This window comes from Rattus norvegicus, chromosome 1 (genome assembly GCF_021556685.1).
Source record: "Rattus norvegicus strain SHRSP/BbbUtx chromosome 1, alternate assembly SHRSP_T2T, whole genome shotgun sequence".
Lineage (NCBI taxonomy): Eukaryota > Metazoa > Chordata > Mammalia > Rodentia > Muridae > Rattus > Rattus norvegicus.
Window position 1 is genome coordinate 30,592,461 of NC_141534.1, and position 26,942 is coordinate 30,619,402.

Below are 26,942 nucleotides of genomic sequence, written 5' to 3' on the forward strand. Positions count from 1 at the left end.
TTACCCTTAGGCATCTCTTTATTAGGACCTATTTTTGTGTATTTTGCAAATACATCCAGTTTTGAGACATTTTATGACTCTGAATACTTCATTCTACAAGGTGGGGTGGTTCATTATTTGTCAAGGAGACAGCTCCCTCCTCTGGCTCAGTGACAGGTAGAAACCAGAAGGTACTGTCTGTGCAGGCCTGTGCTGAGGCCCCTTTGAGACTGCGTGTAGAATGACTATGTGCACGCTATCAGACAGGCTTGGCTGCTGGAGCTCGGGAGACAGAGTTGAGCCATCTGACTGCAACCCATCTATGTTCTATTCCACTGCTCAGAACTTACTGACACCGTTCGGGCAACTGGGCCTCTGCTGCAGACATGACAGTACAGACAAGCCACCATCTCCTCAGGCTGCTACAAGCCAGAGAGGATGAGACAAAAGTTTCTGTCTTGTGACAAAAACCGTATCAAATAAAATGTAGAAAAATAAAATAAAACATCTGGAAAACCCACGAGCTAGTTCTTGGCAGGAGCTGCAGGTTCTGGAGATTGAAGGAATTCGTAAGGGTCATGGGTGACATCCGGCTGTTCCCCAACACTAAGGCGAGAAGGACTTCCTGTAGGTTTGAAAGAACATGGCATTTAAGCATACCAAACAGAACTGCAAAGCTCATGAAACCAACATCTGTGACTGATATCCTCAAAGACCAATGTTCTCCCTGATATCAGAGGGAGGTGCATTCACACCACAATCTGAATCAGGGAGTCTGCGGCCTCCTTGGCCTCTACTTTGCTTGATACCCTGATCACAAGGTGATCATAAAAACTCTAGTTTTCCTTCAGGCAGCTCCAACCAGGCTTCCTTGAAGAGATCAGAATTCATTCTGTACACAGAATGCTTCAGGCTGTATGGGAGGTCAAAAGAGAACAAATAGCAGCGGAGACTAGAGGAAGTAGTTCCTGAAGGCAGCAGAGGCTAGGCTAGGGATGTAGTTCCTAAGGCAGTGGGGGCTGGGGATGTAGTTCCTAAGGCAGTGGGGGCTGGGGATGTAGTTCCTAAGGCAGTGGGGGCTGGGGAAGTAGTTCCTAAGGCAGTGGAGGCTGGGGAAGTAGTTCCTAAGGCAGTGGAGGCTGGGGAAGTAGTTCCTAAGGCAGTGGGGGCTGGGGATGTAGTTCCTAAGGCAGTGGGGGCTGGGGATGTAGTTCCTAAGGCAGTGGGGGCTGGGGAAGTAGTTCCTAAGGCAGTGGGGGCTGGGGATGTAGTTCCCTAAGGCCAGGCTCATTCCATGTGGTAGGCAGACTTGGTTACCTTGACCTGACGTTCCCTCAAATACCAGGGACTGAAGAGCACAGAGAAAAGACAGACATTGTTAAAGAAACTAGGGTAGAAGAGGCAGTGTCTGACTCAGTCACCACAGTAAATAGACAGTAAGGTGCTCCAGGACTGTGAAGAGGTTGGCAGAGCAGAGGTCTTAGGGTTGATGTGGGGCTGTCATGGCTTTGCTGAGTCCCATGATGGGATGTGACCCACATGGGAAGAGGAGGCTCTGCTAGATGTAAATGACGTCTGTCAGCATGTGAATTTTAAAGTGCAAAAGCAACCAAGAAGTTATGAGAAAAAGGAAAAGCAAACAAAAGACTCTGTCTAGGTCACTCAAAGGCAAATAGGGTAAGATTTGTGATTTGTGTCAAGCCAGAGCTTACAAGGAGAAAAACTAACAGAAAGTCACATGCTGCGTTAGTGAGCTGCGGGAAAGCAACAGTTTACAGAAGACACAAGTGATGAAACTTCAAAGGAAAAAATTAAGCTTGTTGTGGAGATGGGAAATTATCTCTAGATCACAGTTTGCTACACATACCTCGCCTTCCCCAGTTCTGCTTGGCTGCTTGGTTATGGCCCTGTCAGTACTATGCATGCTAAGACTCAATGAGAATGGTACCCGTAGGCTCATATGTTTGAGTATTTGATCCTCAGGTAGTGGAACTGTTTGCAAAGGATTAGGAGGTGTGGCCCTGTTGAAGGAGGAATGTCACTGGGGGTTGAGGTTTTAAAGGCCCATGCCAGGACCAGTGTCTCTGTCTTCTAGCCTGCTGCCTGTGGATGAAGACGTTAAGTCCTCAGCTTCCAATCCAGTAGCTGGCTGACTGCCACCACCAGACTCCCACAATGGTAACCCTCTAAACTGAAGGACCCCAATTAAATGTTCTCTCCCTCTCCCTCTCTCTCTGTCTGTCTCTCTCTCTGTGTCTGTCTGTCTCTCTGTCTGTCTCTCTGTCTCTGTCTCTCTGTCTCTCTGTCTTTCTCTCTCTCTCTCTCTCTCTCTCTCTCTCTCTCTCTCTCTCTGTCTCTCTCTCTCTCTCCCTCCCTCCCTCCCTCCCTCCCTCCCTCCCTCCCTCCCTCTCCCTCTCCCTCTCTCTCTGTCTCTGATGTAGCTCTGGTTATCCTGCAACTCACTATGTAGACCATGCTAGCCTTGAACACACAGAGATCCATCTGCCTCTGCCTCCTGAGTACTGGCATTAAAAGTGTAACTGCCATGCCTAGCTCTTAAATGCTTCATTTTCTAAGTTGCCTTGGTCATGGTGTCTCCTCACACAATTACAATGTAACTAAGACACCAGATGAGGTGTGCCCAAGTGACAGAATAACAGTTAACGTTTATGTCCAACAAACCACTTCTGACTGAAACAGCAGAGGAAGAAATTCACATGCAATGCTGTAATCCAGGGCAAAGCAGGGGCTAGGGAGGCCACAGGCCTCAGCAGGGAAGAAAGAACCACTGTTTTGTTAAATGCATATGAGATGCCTGTCAGTCTGTCCTGGAGACATTTGTGTTTATGCCCACAGAGCACCACTGCAGTCAGCCTCAGTTCTAAGAATAAAGGGCTGTTGATGTGTCATGGTGGTCCCATGCTCAGTCACAGATGGAGGAAAATAATGATCTCGCTTACTCCAAGGCTTAAGGAACATCACGGAAGAGATGTTCCTATAAATAACTCCCACAAACTCACTGGGTCACTAAGCTATCCTTGGATAGAACTGTTGTCAGTGCTGTGTCTGGGGAAACAGCACTGACTTGCTCGGCAAACTCAAGTGTTTTTAAGGAGCTACAGAGCCAGCATCTGAGACCCTACAGATGGCTGAGATACTCAGAGTGTCAGTGGTGTGGTTCATCTCTCCTTAAATGTGGAAGCCCTTGCCAGGGATGGTTAATGTTCTCCCAGTAGAAAATGAACACTTCACTGGTTAATGCCGTTGAGGAATAAAATATAGACTGGCAAAGGTGTCAACAAATATATAATCAAAACAAATATCCTGGCCCCAAGCGATGCACGAGGGTGTGGAAACCTCCCAGAACACACCCTGTGCCAAAGCCCTGTGGGCCTGTTCCCCCACCCAGTGCCGGCCCCCACTACTAACCTGTGTAAGGCCCTTACCTGGAGGATGCTGCTCCCTCTCAGAGGCAGTGGACAGAGAGCTAAGGTTGGAGGATGGCCGGGAGCCTCCTCGCTCTGCTTGTGCTTCATGTAAGTCCTGCAGGAGCCTGGCTGTCTCGTCCAAGTTCAAGTGGCTATCCTCATGGTCCAGCTCCTTCTTCACTTTCCCTGTGACAAAAATTATGTAATGCAGGTAAACCTAGTCAGCACAGACTCGACACAGAGCAACTGTTCTGAAAGGTCAGTGCTGGTGTAGCTCATAGCACAGAAACAATTTAATGACAGGTCATGACTGATAGAAGGAAGGAAGCAGAATTCAAGCAGAATGCTATGTTGAATGCACCACCACTATGGACAACTTTGTGAACAAGAAGCATGTGTCTGATACTGGCCTCCTGCCTTAAACAGAACACAGAGCACCCAAGTAAGTTTACTGAGCTGGGTCTCCATCCAGCTTCCAACCTAGGAACGAGGGCTCAGTGTTGCCTTGTCTCAGCGAAGAACCACCTTCGACTGTGAAAAGGGAACAGCCTAGCCCAAGAGGCCAGGGGCTCAGCTCTGCCCTGTATGAAGAGTAGCATCAGGAACATTACAGAAGAGGAGGTGGAAGGAGTGTGAGAGCCAGAGGACCGGAGTTTGCTAGGAGACTGTGTCTCCTAATACCAGAAACTACACTGTCTCACCAACAAGGCTGCCTGAAGATGAGCTGAACAAGGACAGCACCAATGGCCATGCCAACACAGACCGGGAAAGCACATGAGGCCTCACCCTACACAGACCTCAGCAACTAAGGAAAGCTGGGCGGGAGAGGTGGTTCTGCCCAGGAAGAGAACACCAAGTGGCTGTTCAATGCAAATGATCAGCCCTGAGTACATACAAGCATAGAAGTTAACTCTATATGAACTGAACAGGTCACACATAGGAATGAATGATACACACACACACACACACACACACATACACACACACACACATTTATTACATGTATGTAAGAAGTTAGCAAAAAGAAGGCCATGAATTCAAAAGAGAATGGAGAATGGAGGGGGCAGTAAATGAGAGGATTTAGTGAGAGGAAAGCAAAGGGAGAAGCTTACATTGTCTCAAAAATAAACAAAACAAAAACATTAAAAAGAAGAGTTCCTGGGCCACTCCCAGCAAGACTTGGAATGGTCCTTAGCCACTCTGGCCTGAGTCCAGGGTGCCCCATCCAAAGAATCACCCAACTCAGCACCTGGGGTACAGACTTGGACACCTGTAAGTGAACTTTAAAGCAGCAAGAAAATGTCCCAAACCATGGGGGTCAAAGGGTACGAATGCCCGAGACGGAATGAGCAGGCAGAGCACTGAACAGAGTGCCCAGGGCTTATGCACTGTAGTGCAGAAGGCAGAAACAGCTTCAGGAGGCAAGGCAAGCTGAGTGGGGCTTCCCAAGAGAAGGGTAACAGCGCCTGTGTTGAACTCTACCAGAGCAGAGCAGAGCAGACGCCTCAGAGGCTCACAGGCAGGGGGGGGGGGGGGGGGGGGACACGGTCAGTCTCAGCAGGCAGAGGAACACTAACTTGCATGAGATGGCGGCGAGCCAGTAACTGAAGGAATTACAGTCAGGAATTTCCACAGTTGGGAAAAGATATGGGAACCCCAGAATATGAGAAGAATAAATTTAAAAAAAAAAAAAGCAAAAAAAAAAAATCCCAAAAAACAACAACAACAACAAAAAAAATCAAAGTGCATCATGACCCAACTTCTAAAAGTTATAAAGAAAAGAAAAATCTTTTTTTTTTTTTTTTTTTTGGTTCTTTTTTTCGGAGCTGGGGACCGAACCCAGGGCCTTGCGCTTCCTAGGTAAGTGCTCTACCACTGAGCTAAATCCCCAGCCCCAAGAAAAGAAAAATCTTACAAGTGCCAAGACAAAGGTGTCTGTATGCAGGTGAATGCACTGAGCAGCCTGGGCCATTGTCCCTAGGAAGGCTAGTATTCAGGTTTGTATTCCAGGGAGGCAGGGAACTCCACCACTACCCGACACTGTGTGTGAGTGTGTGTGCGTGTGAGTGTGTGTTGTGTGTGTCTGTGAGTGTGTGTGTGTATGTGTGTGTGTATGCTGTATCTACCCCTGTGTGTGGGCGCGCGCGTGTGTAAGCGTATGTGTGTGTGTGAGAGAGTGTGTGTGTATGTGTGAGAGAGTGTGTGTGTGTGTGTGTGAGAGAGTGTGTGTATGCCGTATCTACCCCTGTGTGTGTGCGCGCGCGTGTGTAAGCGTATGTGTGTGTGTGAGAGAGTGTGTGTGTGTATGTGTGAGAGAGAGTGTGTGTGTGTATGTGTGAGAGAGAGTGTGTGTGTGTGTGTGTGTGTGAGAGAGAGTGTGTGTGTGTATGCCGTATCTACCCCTGTGTGTGCGCGCGTGTGTGTAAGCGTATGTGTGTGAGTGAGTGTGTGTGTGTATGTGTGAGAGAGAGAGTGTGTGTGTGTGTGAGAGAGAGAGAGAGTGTGTGTGTGTGTGTGTGTGTGTGTGTGTGTGTGTGTGTGAATGTGTGTGTGTGTGTGTGTGTGTTCATATGCAGAGTATAAGCCGTATCTACCCCTGTGGGGTCTGGAACCAACACAGGCCAAGTCAGGAGGGGTGCACACAGTGGCCCCTAAACAGCCCTAACCCAATCAAACCCAGGTGCCGAGGGTTTGCCCAGGTACCTGCCATGCATGTACGAAAGACTGAAGCGTGACTCGCTAACTCTGTATCTGGTTCCCTCTAGGCCTTCCTTTTGTGCCCTCTCTGAACGACTGTCTTTTGTTTTCTGTCAGAAAAGAGCCTAGCCCTGAGTCTCAGCAGGTGGTGGCATCTGGGGTGTCTTGGGAACTAAAACAGGGCTGACAAAAGACAATGACTAGGAAGATGACAGATCTGAACCCAATACCTAAAAACTGTATTAAACACAAATTACCTAAAAATACTCCAACCAAAGGCAATGTGAAGCCTCAGACTACTGTTACGTTTATAATGTTCACAAATCCCCTTTCTCAGCCTGACACTGCTGACTCTGGGCCATCTTCGCTGTAAGATTTGCCTCCTCTCCCTGTAATAACTTAAAATGTCCCAGCACGGGTCCAGGGGAGGACCGCAGGGCAAATAAGGTATACACAAAAGAAAAAAGGAAGGGAGACAACACAAAACATCATCAAAGCCCCTGACGGAAGACACCCTACACCTCATGGAAGACAGCACTCCCTAGCAGGGGAGAGGGCTCATCCTTTAGGACACAAGCATGCTGACACAAGCATGCTGACACATGGCGGACACGCCACACACATGATCAGCACCAGAGCATCTCAGCCACCAAACAGGAACAGCTTCAAGTCAGAAAGGCACAGGGCACACGGTCAGGGCTATTTGGAGCTTCTGTTCAGAGTAGTATGCGACGAGACCTGTCTGAGATCAGTGACAGAAGTCACCAGAAGTGTGACAGTCTGACCAAGGGAATCTTTGAAGAAAATACACATTTTTATTTCCTAGTCTCTTACAAACCAGTGCTTGTGTTGATGGCTTTTTTAGTTTGGAGTTTTGGTTGGTTTTGGTATTTTTGGTTAAAAGGAATGGAACCCAGAGCACTGTTCATGCTAAGTAAGCACTTTACCAGCAAGTTGCACAATACTTCTGACAGACTCAACTGGGTTTTTAACTCACAAGACAACCTGTGAGTCAACTGGGTGTCCTCTTCCTCTAGTTCTGACATTGTCCCCTGGAAACAACATCTGATCCTATATGCTGAGGATACAGTTAGGCCCTAACCACAGCCCCAGGGTATTTCCTGTTCTGACTAGTGGTAAATTTTGAGTCCCCACAGAATCTCCTTGATTGTGTTACCTCCTGGGGCAGCCCATGAAACACAAACCAAATGATGCTTTCTTACGACATCCCACGTCCCTGTGAGAGGCCACATACAATCGTGCCCTAGATGCCTCACCAAGAGAGCTGAGCATGGACACATCCAGGGAGACATCAGGATACTGTTTCATTGACATGAAGTCCAGAACAGGGCCACCACTATCTCCCAGTGGGTCCCCAACCTGCAGAAGAAGAGAAAAACATCAGCTAACAGACCGCACAAATGTCAGCTAATGTCAGCTACTTAAGTCAATAGGATGTGCTAAAGTTGAGGTCACCTCTCAGTAAGTGACATTAATGAACACCGTCCGAGTGGCTGCACCCCAAGGAACATGGGATCTAAGCTTATTAATGGACGTGCAAATCCACGTGCAGAGATCAGCACACCTCTGGCAGCTTTCCTCTCTACTAGGAGCAAACTACTTTAGCTAACTTCTGGGAAATCACTAGCACCATGGGAATATGGGAGGAGGCCACAAGGAGGCCAAGTAGACACATAGAACTCAAGGGCCCACTACCACATCTGCAGGAGCAATACAGCAGATTCCAAACCAAAGGGTATCAGAAAGGGTGATACTACAGTTCCCCAGGCCTCTAGAGTTCCTGCTGCCCACTTCTGGTCGCATTCCCATACTGAAACCTTACAGTATTCCCTGTAATCTGAGACTTAACCCCATGGTTGATCACCTCAGGTATACAGGTCACTGCTGCCCAGTGGGAAAAACATTACTGCATAAGCCCATAGTGCTGCCAACCACGTCAAGTCACAAAGGGAAAGAAAGGGGTCTCCATCCTCCTTGAGAATGGTGCCTAGCTGACTGCTTTGAACTTGTTTCTAAGCTTACGAGATTACAGCCCTCTGTTCAGGTCACCACCATACATAAATGAGGGAAAAGCAGTGCCACTGAAGTCCCTCGATAGAAACGCAGCCAGAACAGAGACAGGAGGCTGTCCAGGCACTCACTACAACGGCTAATGACACCACCACGCAAACCCCAAACTGGACTTCTACTTGCATGCTGGGGAAACCCACCTTCATCTCATCTGCAGGTCTCATGGGGATGCTCCTCCTCTGAAAAGTGACAAGATAGGAAACAAGTCTTTCCAATGCAGTTTTACATCAGAGTAATTCATTCACATTACACCAATAGTGGCTTTTTCACTGCTAGGGTTCTGCTCATTAAAGCCTTACTACACCCATGGCTGAGGCAGGGTTTTACAAGACTTTGCAGGCGGCAGTCAAGGTAGACCGTGACCGGCCAACTTGCTCTGTGTCAGCCAAGTGCTCAAGTACCAGGCTGGGGTGGGGGTGAAGGAAGGCATGGGCAAGAAGATGCCAAATTTACATCAGAGCAAATGCGTAAAACAAACCAAAACGGGCAGCCTGAGGAAAACAGGCCTGCTTGTTTAGCTTGGAACATGACCAAGTACCTGAGACGGGATGTGCTGTGATGGAGGCAGGAGTGACATCTATCCCATTGCTGAAGTGGGATGAACTGCATGTACCTTCATTCTGTGTGCTGGTAAGAGCCTTACCAGCCTACTTAAAAACAGCCTACTTTGTGCACATTCCTCAAAAAGGGTCACTCAGTGTGTGCTTCCACACCCATGAATTTGGTGTCAGTGTTTCTGAGATTTAGTTATGCAATTATTTTCACCAACTTTTAATTAGAAACATGGCCTTTATTTTACCATCTGTCCCTTGCAGATGGTTCCTCTAGCATTATATCTTGGGTACTCGGTGCCATTTTTAACTGCTGCTGAGTACGAAAAATTATTCAACCCCAATGACAGAACTCACCCTTAGACAATTAATTCAGAATTCACCAACAGCACAACCTCATTTCAGGGCCATAGGGAGCAACTTCTTGGCCATACCAGACAAAGTATGGGTAAAAATGGCATATGTTGGGCCAACAAGATACCTCTTCAGGTAAGCCCTTGCTGCTCAACTTGAGCAGCAAGCCCTGGAACCCACAGTGGGAGAACTGATTCTCAAAAACTTTCCTTTCTCTTCATGTACACAAGGCATTACACATTTATAGAGCAATAAGAAAAAGGTTTTACATAAATGGCCTAGAAAGAAACACGAGTAAAAGATGTCAACCAGAACAGGAGCCAAGCACATGGCTGGTGGGACTGAGTTCTCAATGAGGCTCAAGATTTCTATGCCCAGCTCTTTAGCTAAAGAGGAGGCTACCAGGCCAGACCAAGAGCCATGGAAGCCAAGGGCCAAGAGAGTCTCAGAGCTAGTGTGGAGAGATACTTTTCTGAATACCACCTAGCTAGAACAGAGACCTTCTAGAAAACTTTGGCCATGAGAAGAGACCCAGCAATACCACTCTTTAGCATTATGGTCACACAGCCTTGGAATGATGGCTGTCCTAGACCAAAGATCACAAGTAACAGCTTTCTTCCAAAACGAAGATCAATGTTCTTCAAATGAAGAAAACAAAATCTTTGGAACTTGAGAAACAGCTCAGTTGGTAAAGTACTTGCTTCACAAGCATGAGGAGCTGAGTTGGATCCCTAGAACACCCACATAAACACTGGATATGGTGTTCACTTGTAGTTCTAGCACTGGGAAGATGGAGTCAGCTAGCCTAGCCCACCCAACTAGCTCCAGATCAGTGAGACCCTTACCTGAGGAACAATACTGCAGTTGACCTCTGGCATCCTTATGGAACACACACACACACACACACACACACACACACACACACACACATACACACACACACTAAAATGTACTCATCCTTGGACTGGGGTATATTTTAGTGGTACACTTGTCTAGAATGTAAAAAGTCCTGTATTTGATTCCTAGTACTGGAAAAATAATCCTACCAGCACTGCCCAGCAGGAACACATTATACGCACATATCTAATTTGAACACAAACACATTTTTGGCTTGTGAATACACACACACACTCACTCTCTCTCTCTCTCTCTCTCTCTCTCTCTCTCTCTCTCTCTCTCTCTCTCTCTCTCTCTCTCTCACTCTGTGGGTCTGAACTGCCCTTAGGCTACAGTGTATCAAGCCTAGTATCAACCCTGACAGACATCACAAACAGAAAATAAAGACACAAAGAGTCACAGATGCTTCTTAGAAACAATTAGTGTTCGTTTTCGTTAGAGTAAAAAGAAAAGCCCATCTAGACTGTGTCAAGAGAAAACGAGTTTCCAAGGTAAAGGCAAAGACATACAAGATCTGAGAAGAGCTCAGCCTTCACCCTGTGCTGTATGAAAACAGCCACTCTTCGGGAGGAATAATGAGGAGGTCAGTGAAAGAAACAGGACATCGGTGAAGAAGACAGGACAAGCAACTGCCAAACATTTTTTTTTTTCTGGTTCTTTTTTTCGGAGCTGGGGACCGAACCCAGGGCCTTGCGCTTCCTAGGTAAGCGCTCTACCACTGAGCTAAATCCCCAGCCCCTCCAAACATTTTTTAAAAGACAGCTCTTAGAAACAGAACTTTTAAAGGTCAATGAGACAAGAACAGCCAGCAATGACCTCAGGAGCCTATTTCCCTGGACTCTGGTGGGGTGGGTGGGCTCTCTGGGCAGGAGAAGCCCCAAGCACAGGACCAGAGCCTAGACCTAAAAGGATGCCACAACTGCAAATCCCACCTGCTTCAGCTGGAAGATCATCCTTGAGTGATCGCCACCTGTGATTTGGTCCAGGAGGTCATCTACCATTTTCTTGCTGTAGCTTCCAGCATCCTTCACGAATTCCTGCAGGCTAGAAGGAAACTGTGTGATGGAAAGCACTGAAAAAGCATCACGTTCCAATTTCAAGGCTCACTCCCAACAGTGACAATGTCACTGATTCCAGAAGTCCTCTGGGACTTCCCATATATGCATGGGGCATTAGACTGTTGGCTATTTAATGATTTTCAATGTGGTTCATGGCAAAACATAAATAAATAACATCTCTAGAAAAGTTAAAGGAAAAAAAGGCAATTAACATACAGGTACACAAATCCATATAAAATGTAAGACATGGGCTGGAGAGATGGCTCAGTGGTTAAGAGCACTGGCTGCTCTTCCAGAGGTCCTAAATTTAAATCCCAGCAACCACATGGTGGCTCACATCTGTAAGATCTGATGCCCTCTTCTGGTGTGTCTGAAGACAGCCACAGTGTACTCATATACAATAAATAAATAAATCTTTCATCTCTAGGGAAGGTTATCTACCTCTGCCAGTCTGACATTTAGAAGCACAGCAGCAGGAAACATAGATGTGGTGAGTGGGCACACACAGAGCAGTAGGGGTAAAACTCAGGGCACACCTCTTGGTACACTTTGATTTCTGAACCATATGAGTATATTAGGTTAAAAAGAAATAAAATTTAAAATGTAGTCAGAGAACAGAAATCCCATGGAATAAAGCATCAAGGATAGCCTAACGCGCTGAGACCCTGAAGAGCCTTCAGAGAGACAGGCAAGGCTGCTGGTCCAGAGCTAATCCTAGATAAACCCAGTCACTGACAAATACAGGCCATCATCTGGGACACCTGACCATGTGTACAGAGGGCAGATCCTGACGGCCATCTCTCTAGTTTCACAACTGCAGTTTTAATGCTGCACCCCTGGCTCTGTCATGAATTTTGCCTCCACCATCCTACCTCACCCCACCCAAGTTCATTAGTTTCAGTCCTCACCTCGGCACCTGAGAATGTGGCTGTATCTAGAGACGTTTGAGAAGTGATTAAGGTACAAAGAAGTGATTAGTAGGGTAGCTGCTGACCCAATCTTATAAAGAGGAGGTGATCCGGATAAGAGAAAGGCCGTGTGGAGAAAGGCCGTGTGAAGACAGGAGAGAAGATAGTGTGAGTCTATTTTAAGCCAAGACTGTCAAAACCTCCAGCCTCTAGCACAGTGAGGCCTTGGTGTTAGAACTTGATTACTGTCACTCCAGCTGACTAACAGTCACTAAGAAATATATCTCAAAACAATTGTAAAAAAGAACTCCTTGTAAGTATGCTTTGTTTGCTAAACACATGTACGTTTATGCTACGGTCTGGACCACTGCCTTCTTCAAATTGTGCTGGACTGCAAGGCAGGTCTATGGCAGAGGTGTGGACAATGGCAAATAGTACTGGAGTTTCTGCTGACACCACCTTACTGCCAGGGCTGTTCCTCCCAGAGCTCTCAGCAGGGACAAGCTGCTCACCAGGGCACAGCTCTCACACGTGTGTGTGACCTGGCTTGCTTACCTCAGTGCGCACTGCACACCAGTCTCATCTCCATAGGCAGAATACAGAAGCTCCATCTCATCCGACTTCAAGTCCCCAAACACAGAGTTGTTCTGCATTGAAAGTGCAGTGCTGGCACTGGAGAGGAATGTGACTAAAGGAAAGGAAGCAGAGGCCAGGTCAGAGTCATGCTCAGTGCACACCTAGCACGACCACTGCCATTTTTCCTTCCAGGTGATCACAGCCTGAGCCCATGTCTGTCTCTTCCCTTTTGCTTCCTGTTTTAGCACAAACGCAGCAGCAGTTCTGCCCATGGATAACTACAATACCTACTCGGGACCCACTTCACACCTGTGGGCCAAAGGCTATACAGCAAAGACTGAGCCTCAGGTAGAGATGAACCTGGACAAGCAGAGGTGGTTCTTGGGATCAGTCAATTCCTGAACGCCCTCTGGCAGAATCAGGAACTGAGCCCACACTGGATACACTCTTGCCCAGGGTTTTAACAATAAACCAGGCTATGTCTCGAAGGCTCGATGTTTCTTAACCTCTACAGATATGCACTATGGCGGCAGGCATGCCATGTCTTGCACTCTGCTACAGCATTTCTTCTCTCTCCTGTTGGACACCTGCAGGTATCCCTCTTCCCTGCAATCAATGCTTCCTGGGGACAAAACTGCTGAGCAGAGAACCAAACACAAGCCAACATCTCAAAAGCAAAGTGGGAACACTAAGAAGGGAGGGGTTGAGATGGGGGAAGGTGTGGGTAGATCACACCTCACAGAAGGTCCAAATGCAGGTTGGCCTCCGTCTTCGTTTGGATTTCTATTGCTGTGATAAAATACCATGGCCAAGGAAGTAAGTTGGAGAGAAAAGGATTTTTTTTTTTTTTGGCTTACTTCCAGATCATAGGCCATTATAGAAGGAAGTCAGAACAAGCAGGGCAGGAACCTGGATGCAGGAACTGGTGCAGAGACCATGGAGGAGTGCTGCTTACTGGCTTGCTTACATGACTTGCTCAGATTGCTTTTTACAGAACTCAGGACCACCAGCCCAGGGATGGCACTACCCACAATGGGCTGGGCCCTATCCCATCATCACTCACTGAGAGAATGCCTACAGCTGGCTCTCATGGAGGTATTTCTTCAACTGAGGCTCCTTTCTTTCTTATGACTCTAGCTTGTGTCAAGCTGACACACAAAACTGATCACTATAGTCTCTAATACTCTGAGATGTAGAAAATATCATTCCAAAAGGAAAATGCCATCCAGTGAGGCTGTACCAAGCCTCCCGTACCAAGAGGAAGTCCCCAAAAAGCAGATGTTGTGAGTGACTGAAGGAGACAGGGAAGCATGGTCAAAGCTTATGGGGCAGAGGTGAGCTTGAATTGGTTCTCCAGGGCCACGTAAACTGGGAACACAGGAAGTGACAAAGAAGAAAAGAAGCCATGACACAGAAGGACAGCCCTATGTCCACCCTGCCCCTTCCCACCACTCGAGACAGAACAGCTAGAGACAGGTGGTGAAATGCCGATTCTAAGCATGTCCCACAGGAATGGCTATTTCATTATATTGTCTGTAGTTGCGGAAAAGCAGAAGAAATATCATCAAAGTACATCTAGGTTCAGACCAGGATGGCTACTGGGCCTCCAAGAAGAAGGAAGTGATATTTTTCAGCTCCACAAAGAAGCATCAGTTTGAATGTTCTCCAGTCCTAAAGGGCATACCTGTGCACACATAAATATGCACACACAGAGCAGGCCTGCAGCCAATATGTACTAAAACACATGAACCCTATAAGCAAGCACACAAGCATGCATATTACCACATATGTACAAACACACTGTCCAAACACACTACAAGACCCATTATAAATGTAGACTCCCCCCACACACAAATGTACCTGCCCCTCTCTCAGGCCATGCTGCCACTTACAACCACCCTGTCTAGGTCTCTCGGCTGCCAGGCAGCAGCATCACCCCACAAATGGTTAAGATTAAGTCTGATGTAAGAAATGAAGCCCTCCATAGGAACCAGCAGGATCCTGAACTAAGACTCCTGTGGAGGGAAGGGATGGCAGCCTGTGAGAAGAAACTTGTGAGCAGTCTGAGCTCACCTTCAGTGGAGAGAAGAACACAAAGCAGGAACTCTCCACCAAGTACAGCTTTTTTTTTTTTCTTTTTTTTTTTCCCCTTTTTCTTTTTTTTTTTTTTCCGGAGCTGGGGACTGAACCCAGGGCCTTGCGCTTCCTAGGCAAGCGCTCTACCACTGAGCTAAATCCCCAACCCCCCAAGTACAGCTTTAATCCACCTACTTCAATGGATCTAAACTTCACTTGTCTTAAAAATCCGAACCTTGCAGATTTGAAGCACCAGGGAAATGGGGGTGGGGGAGCTCAACCTCTCAGAGGTGAAGGGGAAGAAGGTAGGAGGAGGGACTCTGTGAGGGAGAACTAGGAGGGGGGCAGCATTTGAAATGTTAATTAACTAACTAGTTAAACTGATTCTAGAGACCGTAACAAAACCATAAAGAAAATCATGGAGGAGGAACAGGCAATTTTACATCCCACTGTCAGCCAAGCCACCCTCAGCTCGAGAGCTCCCACCAGCCACTGCGCTTACCCTTATTTCTTCTTTCATCTTTGAAACCCAATGTTGTAAAACCTGGGAGCAACTTGCTGGACAGTGAACTCAGGTCCACAGGGTGTGTCTCCTCCTCTGCAGAAGACACAGGAGAGGGGGAACCATCAGTAGGGCTTGGCCACAGCTCCGCTGCTCAGTGACGCAACTTCTCTAAAGCTCCTTAGACATGAAGGAGTAGAGCGCGGGTATGCTACTATGTCCATTTAAAACTAATTTTGCAAAAGCAAAATATAATTCTTGAAACCAACATCATTTCAATTTGATTCTGCAATTGCCTTGACATCAACGCCATAAATAAAAATCCTGTCTGGAGCTAGACAGACAGATGATCAATTGGCAGTGTTTGCCTTGTAAGTATGAGCTTCTGAGTCCAACCCCCAGATTCCTATTTAAAAAAATAAATAACAATAAGACACAATGGTGCATGCTTTTAATCCCAGTGTTGGGGAAGTAGAAATAAGATTGCTGGGCCTCACCATCTGCCTGCCTACCCTACTGGGCGAGTTCTAGACCAGGAGAGACCTTTTCTCAAGAAAATAAAAAGTAGATAATACTTAACAAGTGTTGTCCCTCTGGTCCCACATGGATGTGTGTGAGTACACACACACACACACACACACACACACATGCACTTGTGCATATATACACACATGCACTTGTGCACACACACGTACTCATGCATACACACACACGTTCTCATGCAAACACACACATGCACTCGTGCATACACACACATATGCACTCGTGCATACACACACACACACACACACACACACACACACACACACGCACGCACTATGGGGCTATCATGCCAGCAATACCTCACCTTTGCAAACTGCTCGCTCAGTACTACTGCATACTAAGGTTAACACTCGCCAGCCATCCTCACGCTCATCTGGCTACACAACTTCTGACGGGTTTTCACATGCACATCATTTCTCTACTGAGAGGAACCTCACTTTCCACCCTGAATTTCTAGCCTATATGGGCAAGTCCATGTAGTTTCTCCTGAAGACCGGGAAAATTTGTTTCTATTAACAGCTAAAATCAGTGTCCCCCTGTACACACTAGAAGAGATGAAATAACCCTGATGACAGAGGGCTCTGGACAAGAATGGTTAGAAGCGGCAGAGCTGAGGGAGGTGTCCACCTGTACAGGACGGACTCAGGCAAAGCAGGAGGAGAGACCATGTCCCAGCCTCTCCGAGTATCTGTAGGCATGCTGCACTCCCAGGAGTCATTCGCAGGCACAGTTGCTGCCTTCCCAAGGTGTTCCAAGGCATGAAATACCCTTCCAGACCAGTGCACTGTCAGCATTCATGTTTCCAACTAAGACATGCCCTGACATGATCATCCAACCTTCCTTTCAGAATATTTCTGAGCTTCAAGGGTGCAGGTCAGCAAATGGCCCATGAGGAAGGAGTGCTAGCAAAACCTTCCATCAGTGATGTTCAACCTTAAGAATTTATCACCATGCTGAGAAACCCAATAAAGGCCCGATGACATCCTAGCTCCATGCATAACAAGGCTCCACTATGCACATGGAAGCCAGGCAACTGTTCCGCAGTCTCGTTACCAGTAGTGGTGACGTGAATGTGTACTACATACTCTGCATCTCAGAGCATGCGCAGAGTTCAGAGGACAACATGCACACATTGAGGCCCTGCATAGAGCACCCACCATCAGCATCAGGCTCAGTTGCATTCACCACACTGTAGAGTAGACTTCCATCTCCAAGCTTCTTCAGGTACCCCATCTGCAAGGAAGTACCACCCAAATGTCAGCCCCCAGTAGTGACATCTCCTAGAGACATGACATGCTAGTCACATCTCCACCTATTTCTCCCTGAGAAAATACCAGGGACTCCCTCTCACATGCCCAAGGATTAAAGATTGGCCTGCTTGTGACTGAGGCCAATTATATCTAATTATGACTGAGGACACCTATATGTACTATATGGTCAAAGCACTGCTGAGGCACACGACCCCTTCCAAAGAGTTTCTGAAATAAAAGCCTTGACCCAGAAGCAAATACGTAAAACCGTCCATGGGCCAGAACAGAATGCGACAGGAATGCCAGCTGGGGACAAGCGCCCCACTCTGCAGTGCTCTGGGCCTCCATCCCTAAGGCAAGTACAAACACGGTTCCACTAGAAGCCTGCAGTCTCAGGCAAGGACAGTACGTCAGGGTGTGGATGAGGTGCTCAGAAAACTGGCCAAATGCAGGAAGAGGGAGCTCCTGTGATTGTGGAGGCCCTTGGGAGAATGTCAGAGAGCAGCATAACAAGTAGGGCAGAGGCAGGAGGTGGCAGATCTTGGAGAGAGGGCAGCAACAATATACCCAGAGCAGTAGGGCTGGGCTTCTCAATGCAGTGCTATGAACTAAAAGGAGATGTGAAGTGGCCTGAGAGATTGGAAAGAACAGAAGTCTCACCAGTCAGCAAAGATTTCAGTATACACAGCACAGTTATCAATATAATTATACTGTGTATAATATACACAGGTACATTTCCTGCCCCTACCTGACAGTGTTTTACCCACCACATGCATATCTGTCATGATTACTTTTGTGTCAACTTGACACAAGTTACTGTTAAGTGAAAGGAGGGAAAACAACTCTGTAAGATCCAGCTGTAGCTGGGAGGTGGTGGTGCAGGTCTTTAGTCCCGGCTAAAAGGACTAAAGGGAGGCAGAGGCCAGTTGAGCTTTATGAGTTCGAGGCTAGGCTGGTCTACAGGCCTAGTTATAGGACAGCCAAGGCTACATACAGAAATCCTGCCCCCCAAAAAACCAACCAAACCAAAAAGATCCAGCTATAAGGCACTTTCTTAGTGTCAACGAGGGAGGGCTCAACCCATAGTAGGTGGGGCCATCACTGGGCTGGTGATCAAGGTTTTATAAGAAAGCAGGCTGAGCACTCCATAGGGAGTGTGATGGTTTGTATATGCTTGGCCCAGGGAGGTGTGGCCTTGTTGGAGTAGGTGTGTCACTGTAGGCATGGGCTTTAAGGCCCTCATCTTAGCTGCCTGGAAGCTAGTCTACTCCTAGCAGAATTCAGATGAAACTCTCAGCTCCTCCTGCACCATGCCTGATTGAACATTGCCATGCTCCTGCCTTTAATGATACTGGACTGAACCTCTGAACCTGTAAGCCAGCCCCAATTAATGCTGTCCTTGAAAGAGTTGCCTTGGTCATGGTGTCTGTACACAGTAGTGAAACCCTAACTGAGACAGGGAGCAAGCAGCACCCCTCTATTGCCTCTGCATCAGGTCTCCGTCCTGTCTCGAGTTCCTGCCCTGACTTCCTGTGATAATGAGCAGTGACATGGAAATAAACCTTTTCCTCCCCAACTTGCTTTATGGTCATGGTGTCTCATCACAGCAATGGAAACCTCACTAAGACAATATCCACTTCTAAATAAGGTTTATTGCTGAAGGAACCAAGCTCTCCAAAGAAACAGCTGATTCCAGGGGTGAACACAGCAGGAGCATAGGACACGGCTGCCCACAGAACTGGCTGCAAGCCTTACGGCTGATGCTTCCTAGTAGGCAAAGTTACAGAAGCAAACAGGCAAAACTCACGTTAAGGTGTTTATGGGTTTCTGTTTAATTCTGGACGTTTGCAATGCTAGGGAGGGAACAGAGAGCCTTGCGTGGGCTGGGCAAGGGCTCTACCACTGAGCCATACCTTTAACTAGCTTAAGGTATTGCCTATAATTGGAGGGTCCAAAATGTTGCCATTTCAATATTTAAAATGTAAGGCACATTTTGAAGTCTTGATATGACAAGGAACGTAAAGTCCTCATTACTGCTAAGATGGACCTTACACCGCAATAGTAAGATGTAGATTATGTCAGGTCCAGAGGAGGCTCATCTTAACATGCACCAGTCAACTTCTGCTAGAAAAGGTGTACTAGGAAGAGTGGCAGCGCCCTGCTCTACAGAGAAGCAGGTGACAGACGGGCGGAGCCCTCTGCCATAGCTGGGACTGTCAACAGCTACTTTAAGACATGCAGCAGTAATCCATAAACGGCTCACAAAAGGAGAGAGCCACAGATGAACAAAGAGAGGGAATGCTTATGTCACCCCTGTGAATACTTACTATGAAGTAGGCTTTGCTGGTAGGGAATCCTGGCTATCAGGGCCGTTTAAAACAATAGGGTCAGTCAGAAGCGGCCCCGACCCAAGCTGGATGTCGTGGGCACATACCATAGTCCATGTTCATGGCAGTCCTGCCAGCACAGTGACCTCAGACCCTTCTGAGGAAATAGGACCAGGACAACCAAAGAGCTGATCTGACTCTGGCTTGAACCCCTGGGACTCAAGGTACTCTGGCCAGACCCTAATTAATACTCCCAATTTTGAAGATGGTACCTGGTTGCAAAGACTTGAGTGTCTGAGGACAAGTGGCATGGCCTTCAGGGGAGGGCCACAGATACTACCTTGCCACCTGGGAGAAACCGGTTAATCCTGTCCCGAGCCTCATCAGCTGCGTGCTCTACCAGGGCTAGCACATGCTCCTCTGCTGTGCTGTCTGTCAGGCTGCAGGCATTCCCTTCAGGCTCAAACATGCAGCTGTAAGGCATGAAAACCAAGTGTCATCACAGGCCCTGCCCTTGCTTCCCAACAGTAATAGTTTTTACGAACAGCCCCCATGCAGGGGCAGTGCGAGGTAGAGCTTAACCCTTCCACTTCCCATAGCATTCCTACATGTGCTAATCATCTTTACCTTAAGTAAAAAAAGTACAAGCCAAATAGAACCCCTTTTCAGAGAAACACTTAAGTCTTCTTACAAACAGAAAAGGAAAAAGGGACAGAAATTGCATAGGTATGAAAGGAAACATGACACAGTCCCCTCTGTGCAGAGTGTCACATTTGCAGTAAGGGTGAGCTGCATGAAGCCCTGGGCTCTGCATGGAGGAATAGTTCAGATTCAAAGTGAGAAGTGTAGGCACTGTGGGGGTAGCCTGTCCCCTGCAGACAGTAGAAACAGGCATACAGGTTCCTCTCCGCCCTGGCATAAGAGATGCTGCAACAAGAGGATGGCCCTATAATGGTCACAGCTGCTCCCTCAAAGTCCAGCACAGGATAAAGGTGTCCCTCACCAGAGTCACACAGCAATGGCACTGACAGGTGCGCATGATCTGTAGCATTTGATGGACTCTGTAGTCTAAGAATTCAGAAGAAACCACCACCACTCTCCACCCTATCTAAAGCCATGGAACCCACGGGGGGTGGGGGGGCAGAAATTTAGTGACAAGGCCACTAGCTAGAAACTCAGGAAATCTGAGGCAACTTGTAGGACCTGAAGGAACCTAAGGGAACAGGTGGCAGCAGGTGTCCCTAGAGAGGACAATGGGCAGAAAGTGCATCAGAAAGAACAGAGTGCTGAGAGGGAGCCTGCCTTAGGAAAAGATGGCTTTCTCTCCACCTTAGACGATCCCAGGCCACAGGTTGGTCATCAACCCAAAGAGAGGTTTATGGCACAAAGATAGCTGAGGCCTCCCACCCATCACGTGTAGAGTACTCATCATTCATTCTGAGCTACTCAGGTCAGTCACCCAACAGACCTAAACCACAGTCCGAGTAGCCACATGCTGGATACTGACAGGAAAGAAACCACGCAGGGCTCCACTTCCTATGATTGCTTAAATGTTCCTTGGGGGTCTGCTACTGAAGAGGTAACACCAATTCTGTCTCCGCACTCAGCATCCATGGCACAAAGGGGCACTCTGTAACCCTCTGGCGTGAGCTACAGATAAAGGTCTCTGAAGGTCCCTTAATTAGCTGTGGCCTGATGGAACAAAGAAAGCTTCAGGGAGCTGTATCTAAAGTACCCTAACCTTCCTGATGCTCCACACCAGGCTATCCATCCCCCTATAGCACTACACGAGTCAGCCTACAGACACCACCTCACGATGAGTACACATCTGGTGATGAGTCACATCTGGTGACTACAGTGGACTTACTGCAACTGTGCTCTGCACAGATAAGAACAAAGGTCATTACCAGGTGGTATGTATGGAGGGCATATACTAAAGGGATGAATATTAGCGAGGAAAAGTATTTCATACAGTAATGACAGGCTAAAAAATGCACTCAGGAATATCATCATGGGCCTGTGGTTCCCAAGGCATGTGGTGGCACACAGGAGGGTGGCCCTGGTGCCCTTGCATTTCCCATGTATCAACAGTATGAGTTGTTGTGATAGTAGCATGAGAGCATGTGACGAGTGACTACCTTACCCCACCGAACTGCCTGCAGGATCCAGAGTCTGCAAACATACACAGGGGATAGGCTACATCACCTACGTGATACAATCACTTCACTCTTAGGGCAAGCAGAACAGGGTGGCCACTTCCCTCTTGAGTTCCAGTGCCGGGAAGGCATCCAGTTCACGGCCCCTGGGCTACACCAAGGGGCTGCGTGGAACCTAAAAATCCTTGGAGACCATGCTCCTCCATCCAGGCTGAGATGCTTCACAGGTTCCCTTTGCCTTGCTTGGGCAAAGCACTGCAGTCCTGCTTGTAGCCAGCAGCTCCACAAGCAAACACCTCCCACAGGGCCTTACCTGATGACTTCTCTACTCGGCTTTTTGGATTTCTTGGTAGTTTCTACTTGCACTGGGACAACCTCAGGAACAGGTTCCTCAACTGCGGGGTCTTCACTGCCCAAGAGAGCTGCCTGCTGAGAGAAATCCATGTCCTGCATAAACGACATGCTGCGCTTCAAAGCTAACAGCCGCTCCTAGAATCAGAAAGGACAGAGCAGCAGGACTTTACCTCTCCCTCAGCCACGGAGCCCGTGACGATGGGATGGCATGGGATGGCCACGGCCTCACCTGGCCTAATCGCCACCTTCCCAGACGCAGACGCTGCAGCGGGAATGGTTGCGAGGGCTCGGCATTCAAGGTATGGCCCAGAGATGGTGGTGAGGGAATGGTGGAGCCCAGCAAGAATCCCTTGCCAATATGTGGCTCATACAGCCTGGCTTACAGCACAGAGCTAGGAAGCCACTCGGAATGCCAAAGGATAAGCTTCTAGTGCCGAGGGTCAGTGAGGCTGCCCCACAGAGCAAAACCACAAGGCTGGCTGTCATCCAGCGAGACTGAACCTACATCCAGGACTTTTCATCAGCCCCATAGAACGGCACCTCTAAGCTGTGTGAAGACAGGGGCAGTGCCTGGAGGACAGGGCGGTCTAGAGCAGGGGTTGGCACCTGGGTGTGGCAGATGGATGAAGCGTGTCATTCATTGTGAGCCTGTTAGGCACAGAGAGTTAGAAGGCTTCGGCTCAGTGCCATTGCTCTAGTGGGTTTCTTACTTTGCTCATCATCTTAAAGCCCGCGTGCAGGATCTTCTTGGCTAATTTGTAGTACACGGTGTCTGGTCTATTGTACGTCATCGCATTATCACACATTAATTTGAAATCTGCCTAAGAAAAAGAAACAAGTAATTTGCCACATAATTAATAGTAAAGTAGGGGTTGGGGAATTAGCTCAGTGGTAGAGCGCTTGCCTAGCAAGCGCAAGGTCCTGGGTTCGGTCCCCAGCTCCGAAAAAAAGAAAAGAAAAAAAAAATAGTAAAGTTCTCCCATTCTTGTCAAATCCCAAAGAGAAGGAGTGAAACGCAGCAAAAAACATACTTAGGAGGACTGATTTTTAATAAATCCAGAGAGATTTCATAATGTTCCATGAGTTTTCATAAGCATGAGGAATTTCCCAGTGAAAAGCTAATCAAAGTCTCCTTCTGTATGTTAAGATATAGATTTTATGAAAGACACTGTACAAATATTCTAAGATCCCTTCTCTCCTTCAGCCTTCCTTCTTATCTTGTAGGAACATTGACATAACCATTTTGCATGAAAAACAGAAAAATCAAACTTTTCCAACACTAAGGAAAAAATGTGACCTTTCTTCCAAAACACTATCCTATCATCACGCACTCATTTTTCCTGCCTGCCAAGCTACTAAGTGCTTTGTAACTCACAGAACCAAAACCAAGAAGCAAAGGATTAAAAGCAAAGCACCCAGGAGATGCAAAAATTTTAAAAGTAACAAAAATGAAAGTATGCAATTAGTAAGAAAACTAAGAATTAGGGAAAACTTGCTTCTAAAAACACCCACTTTCAAACTAAGCCAAATTGGACACACTGTTGTCCAGAAACAAGTCCTTTCTATGCCAGGACAAAAACATCAACAGAAGAAAGGAACACATTCATAAAGCACACAGCATCCAATCCAGCATCCAGTTCTCTGATGACAAGCACCTGTTTCTCTTACCAGCACCAAACAGTCAACTACCCAGAATAATCCTCTGCACACGCTTGCAGCTAAAAACTACCTGATGAGGCTAAAGACATCGCTCAGCAGTTAAGAACTCTCGTTGCTCTTGCAGAGAACACAGGTTTGATTCCACAGCACTAACATAGTGGCTCATAATTCTATGTAACTACAGTTCTAGGAGAGTAGTACCTTCTTCTGACCTCCAAAGGCACCAAGCATACATGTGGTATACATACACACACGCAGGCAAAACAAAATAAACACATCTGTAAGAATTATAAAAATCAAATAAAAATGACTTGAGGTACAGTACTCACTATGTGAGAGGGCACAAGCATACTCACACGCATGACCACGCACGCATACACACACACACACACACACACACACACACACACACACACACACACACGCACGCACACAGTTTTACAAACATTTCTGAAAGTAAAACTCATTTACCTTAAATTCTGTGACTGATTTATATTCATTAGCTACAATCTTGTCTTTCATCGTGCCAAAGTCCATGGGATGTTTTATTATCATTGAATACCCAGGAGCAATTGCATCCGTAACAGGAAAAGCAAAAAATCCATGAGGATCTTTTCTGAAAACAAAAATAGCTTTGAAGTGAAAAAATTTCTAACATCTAAATTTCTAAGTGACATAAAAAGTTTTACAATCCAAAGATTTATATAAGTGGCTAAAATTTAAATTTGCTTCTTAAAACTTCAGTGGAGGAGAAACAGACCTTTTTAAGGTTGTACCACATATTTTACGTACAATAAAAATGACACTTTCCCAGTTCTCCCCATGACAGGCAGTCTTCTGCAGGCAGAACCAGAGCACTAATTTCAGGGAAAGGAGGAGGTGTAATGCAGCACACGAGCTCCAGACCCTAAATCTGTGACCTGCACCCAGGCTGCCCACACCCTGCTAGATGACAGGTGGGACACGGGGTTACCTCTGTAGCTGGCGGAGGAAGTGCTCCAGAAGCCTCTGGATGGGTGTGCTCTCATTCTCAGCTGAATTTATAAAGAGAAAGCAAGGGAATAAAGTCAAACAGCAAGACTTCGTTTCCTTCATTAGAAGGCTCCATATTCATCTGCGTGTGGAACTGCCCAGCATTTGAAGCCCAAACAAGAATTGAGAACTTGAGGGGTTGGGGATTTAGCTCAGTGGTAGAGCGCTTGCCTAGGAAGCACAAGGCCCTGGGTTCGGTCCCCAGCTCCGGAAAAAAAAAAAAAAAAAAAAAAAGAAAGAATTGAGAACTTGGGCACAGCTCCCAACACAGGTAGGTTGGCAAAGGGATACACAGAGGATCTCAAAACCTATCAGACTCTTCCAGCTCAGGGGTGGTCAAGTCCACAGTCAAAGGACGACATTCTAAAGAGGAAAATCACCAACCAGACTGAGGGGGCATGAACATTTGTTTTGTAAGTCATCATGATCACATGGTAACTGATGCTTGTATTAGCTTTCCTGATGATCTATGTTCCAACACTCAGCCTCCTTGGTTTCTCTCCATGTGGGAAAAGACATTCTTGCCTAAACACAGAACCCCTGGAGTCCTACACAAGAGGGCTGGGAGCCAGGAAATCCAAGAGCCAAGACTGAGACTCCAGATGAAATGTCAGTCCTGGAAGGAGCTGCCCAGGTCAGAAACTTACCAAAGACCTCAAGCTTCCAACATGCCATCTTGAGGTCACCTTAAGTAACTCAGACCTACCATGAGAATCTGTGTTGGGGTCTCTTCTTCCAAGGGAGATTACCCATGTTTCCATGATATATGTGTTTCTTATGTGAGTAATATAGGGGCACTAACGGATAGTGCTGTTTGGAATAGTAAAGCAGATAAAACTAAACCTCTAGACTAAAAAAAAAAAAACAGTAAACTTTAACCAGATTAAACATGTTGTAGATTAAACTGGGCAGTTTAATCCCATACTCAGGAGGCAGAGGCAGGCAGATCTCTGAGTTCAAGGTTGGGTATAGAGTGAGTTCCAGGACAGCCAGGGCTACATAAAGAAGCCCTGTTTCAAGAAAATGAAACAACAACAAGGAAAAAAAAACCTAACCAACCAACCAACCAAATTAAAATACAGTAGATTTTGCAGGACACATATGGTTGGTGTCTGGCAACCACATGTCTGTTTTCCCAGTCTTCAAGAGAATTTGTAGCTTGTGAAATGTTCCCAAAAACTAGATAACCATGCTATGGGCAAGGTAGGAATCTCATTTGTAGGGACAGGGGCTTGCCTGGCTGTGTTCGGCAGGCTCTCACTGGTCGATCTGGGGGTGGTTCCACCTCCACCTTCTTCCCAGGGTCAAAGGCATCAGCCTCCCCCTCTGAGTCACAATGTTCCTTCTCCCGCTTCCGTTTCTTCTCTTCCTGTAAGCATCAAAGAACGGAGGGCACAGAACAGCCAAAGCTCTTTTAGATTAGTACTGCAGGGCTCTGCCACACCTCTCCTGCCTTCCCCAGACTGGGAAGATCCACTCCTGACACTCGGCAGGCATCACATAAAGATGCCCTGAAAACCCAGGACAGCGGCATTAGGCTAGGTATGGCCAGACATGATTAGGGCCCCATCTTGGTTCACTGAACCTTTACCTTCCTCTTCCTCCTCTCCTCCTCATCAAGGTGCTTTTCCTTCTCTGACTTCTTCTTCTTTTTCTTCTTCTTTTCCCTATGTCTTTCCCGCTCATGGTCTGACCGGTCATCATAGTAGCTGGAGTCGTGACCAGATCCTGAGAGCTCTGTCACTTCACTTCCTCCCACCTTGAGCACCAGCTTCAGAGGCTTCTCCAGTGGTGTGTCTGTATAATCTGCACACAGACCGTAGGTCAAACTTGCAAAATGCTGAGTGGAAATACTGCACCCCTGTGGGTGAATCTAGACAGCAAGAAGTTGTCAAAACCGCGAGAAAAGATGTAATCCCAAAACTGACAGAATTGTGTTTAGTCCTCTCTTTCAAACAACGAAATGACCACTGAGGATATTCTGAGGGTCCTTCCTACCAGAAGAAAGTACAACAAGCAGAGCTGAGACCCAAGACCCCAATTCCTTCACGGAAGCCCTCTTTTCGCTGAGGGTCTTCCTGGTGCCAGAAAGGAGGTACATGGTGGCTATAGGACCCAAAAAGAAGCCTATGGCCTCATGCAGCAGGCTGCCCTTTCTCAGGCCTAACCCCGCCCCCTCTACGACTGTTCTGGACCTGGCTCTAAGCCCTTCCTTCTCGCGGGACCCCGCCCGCCTAAGGCACCGCCTATACAACCCCGCCCAGCGCAGACCACGCCCTTCCTCTGGAACGCCTTCTCCCGCCAGTACCGCCAACCTAGACCCCGCCCGTGGGCTCCGCACCTTCGTACGACGAGCGCCATTCTGCCTTGTGCTTCTTGTGCTTCTTGCCCATGGCTGAGGTAGCACGGGATCCGGTGAGAAGCGGCTGCCCGTAGCCCGACCTGCGCCAGTCGGAAGTGTTCCTTCGCCACCCCCCGAGTGCTTCCGGGTCAGGGTGGGGCGG

At 47.4% G+C, this 26,942-nt stretch overlaps 1 protein-coding gene across 8 annotated transcripts; it reads right to left on the minus strand.

Moving 5' to 3' along the window:
* Brd9 (bromodomain containing 9) lies at positions 1-26,918 on the minus strand. 8 transcript variants are annotated; one of them, NM_001395088.1, is given in 16 exon segments: positions 1-604; positions 3,426-3,593; positions 7,382-7,484; positions 8,336-8,374; positions 10,930-11,041; positions 12,519-12,651; positions 15,118-15,213; positions 16,818-16,893; positions 19,578-19,710; positions 21,707-21,822; positions 22,458-22,568; positions 23,878-24,022; positions 24,380-24,440; positions 25,675-25,798; positions 26,030-26,244; positions 26,780-26,918. In NM_001395088.1, coding segments are annotated over 16 exon segments (1,785 nt in total). In that variant the 5' UTR covers positions 26,832-26,918; the 3' UTR covers positions 1-503.
* Positions 26,919-26,942: the final 24 nt, after the last annotated feature.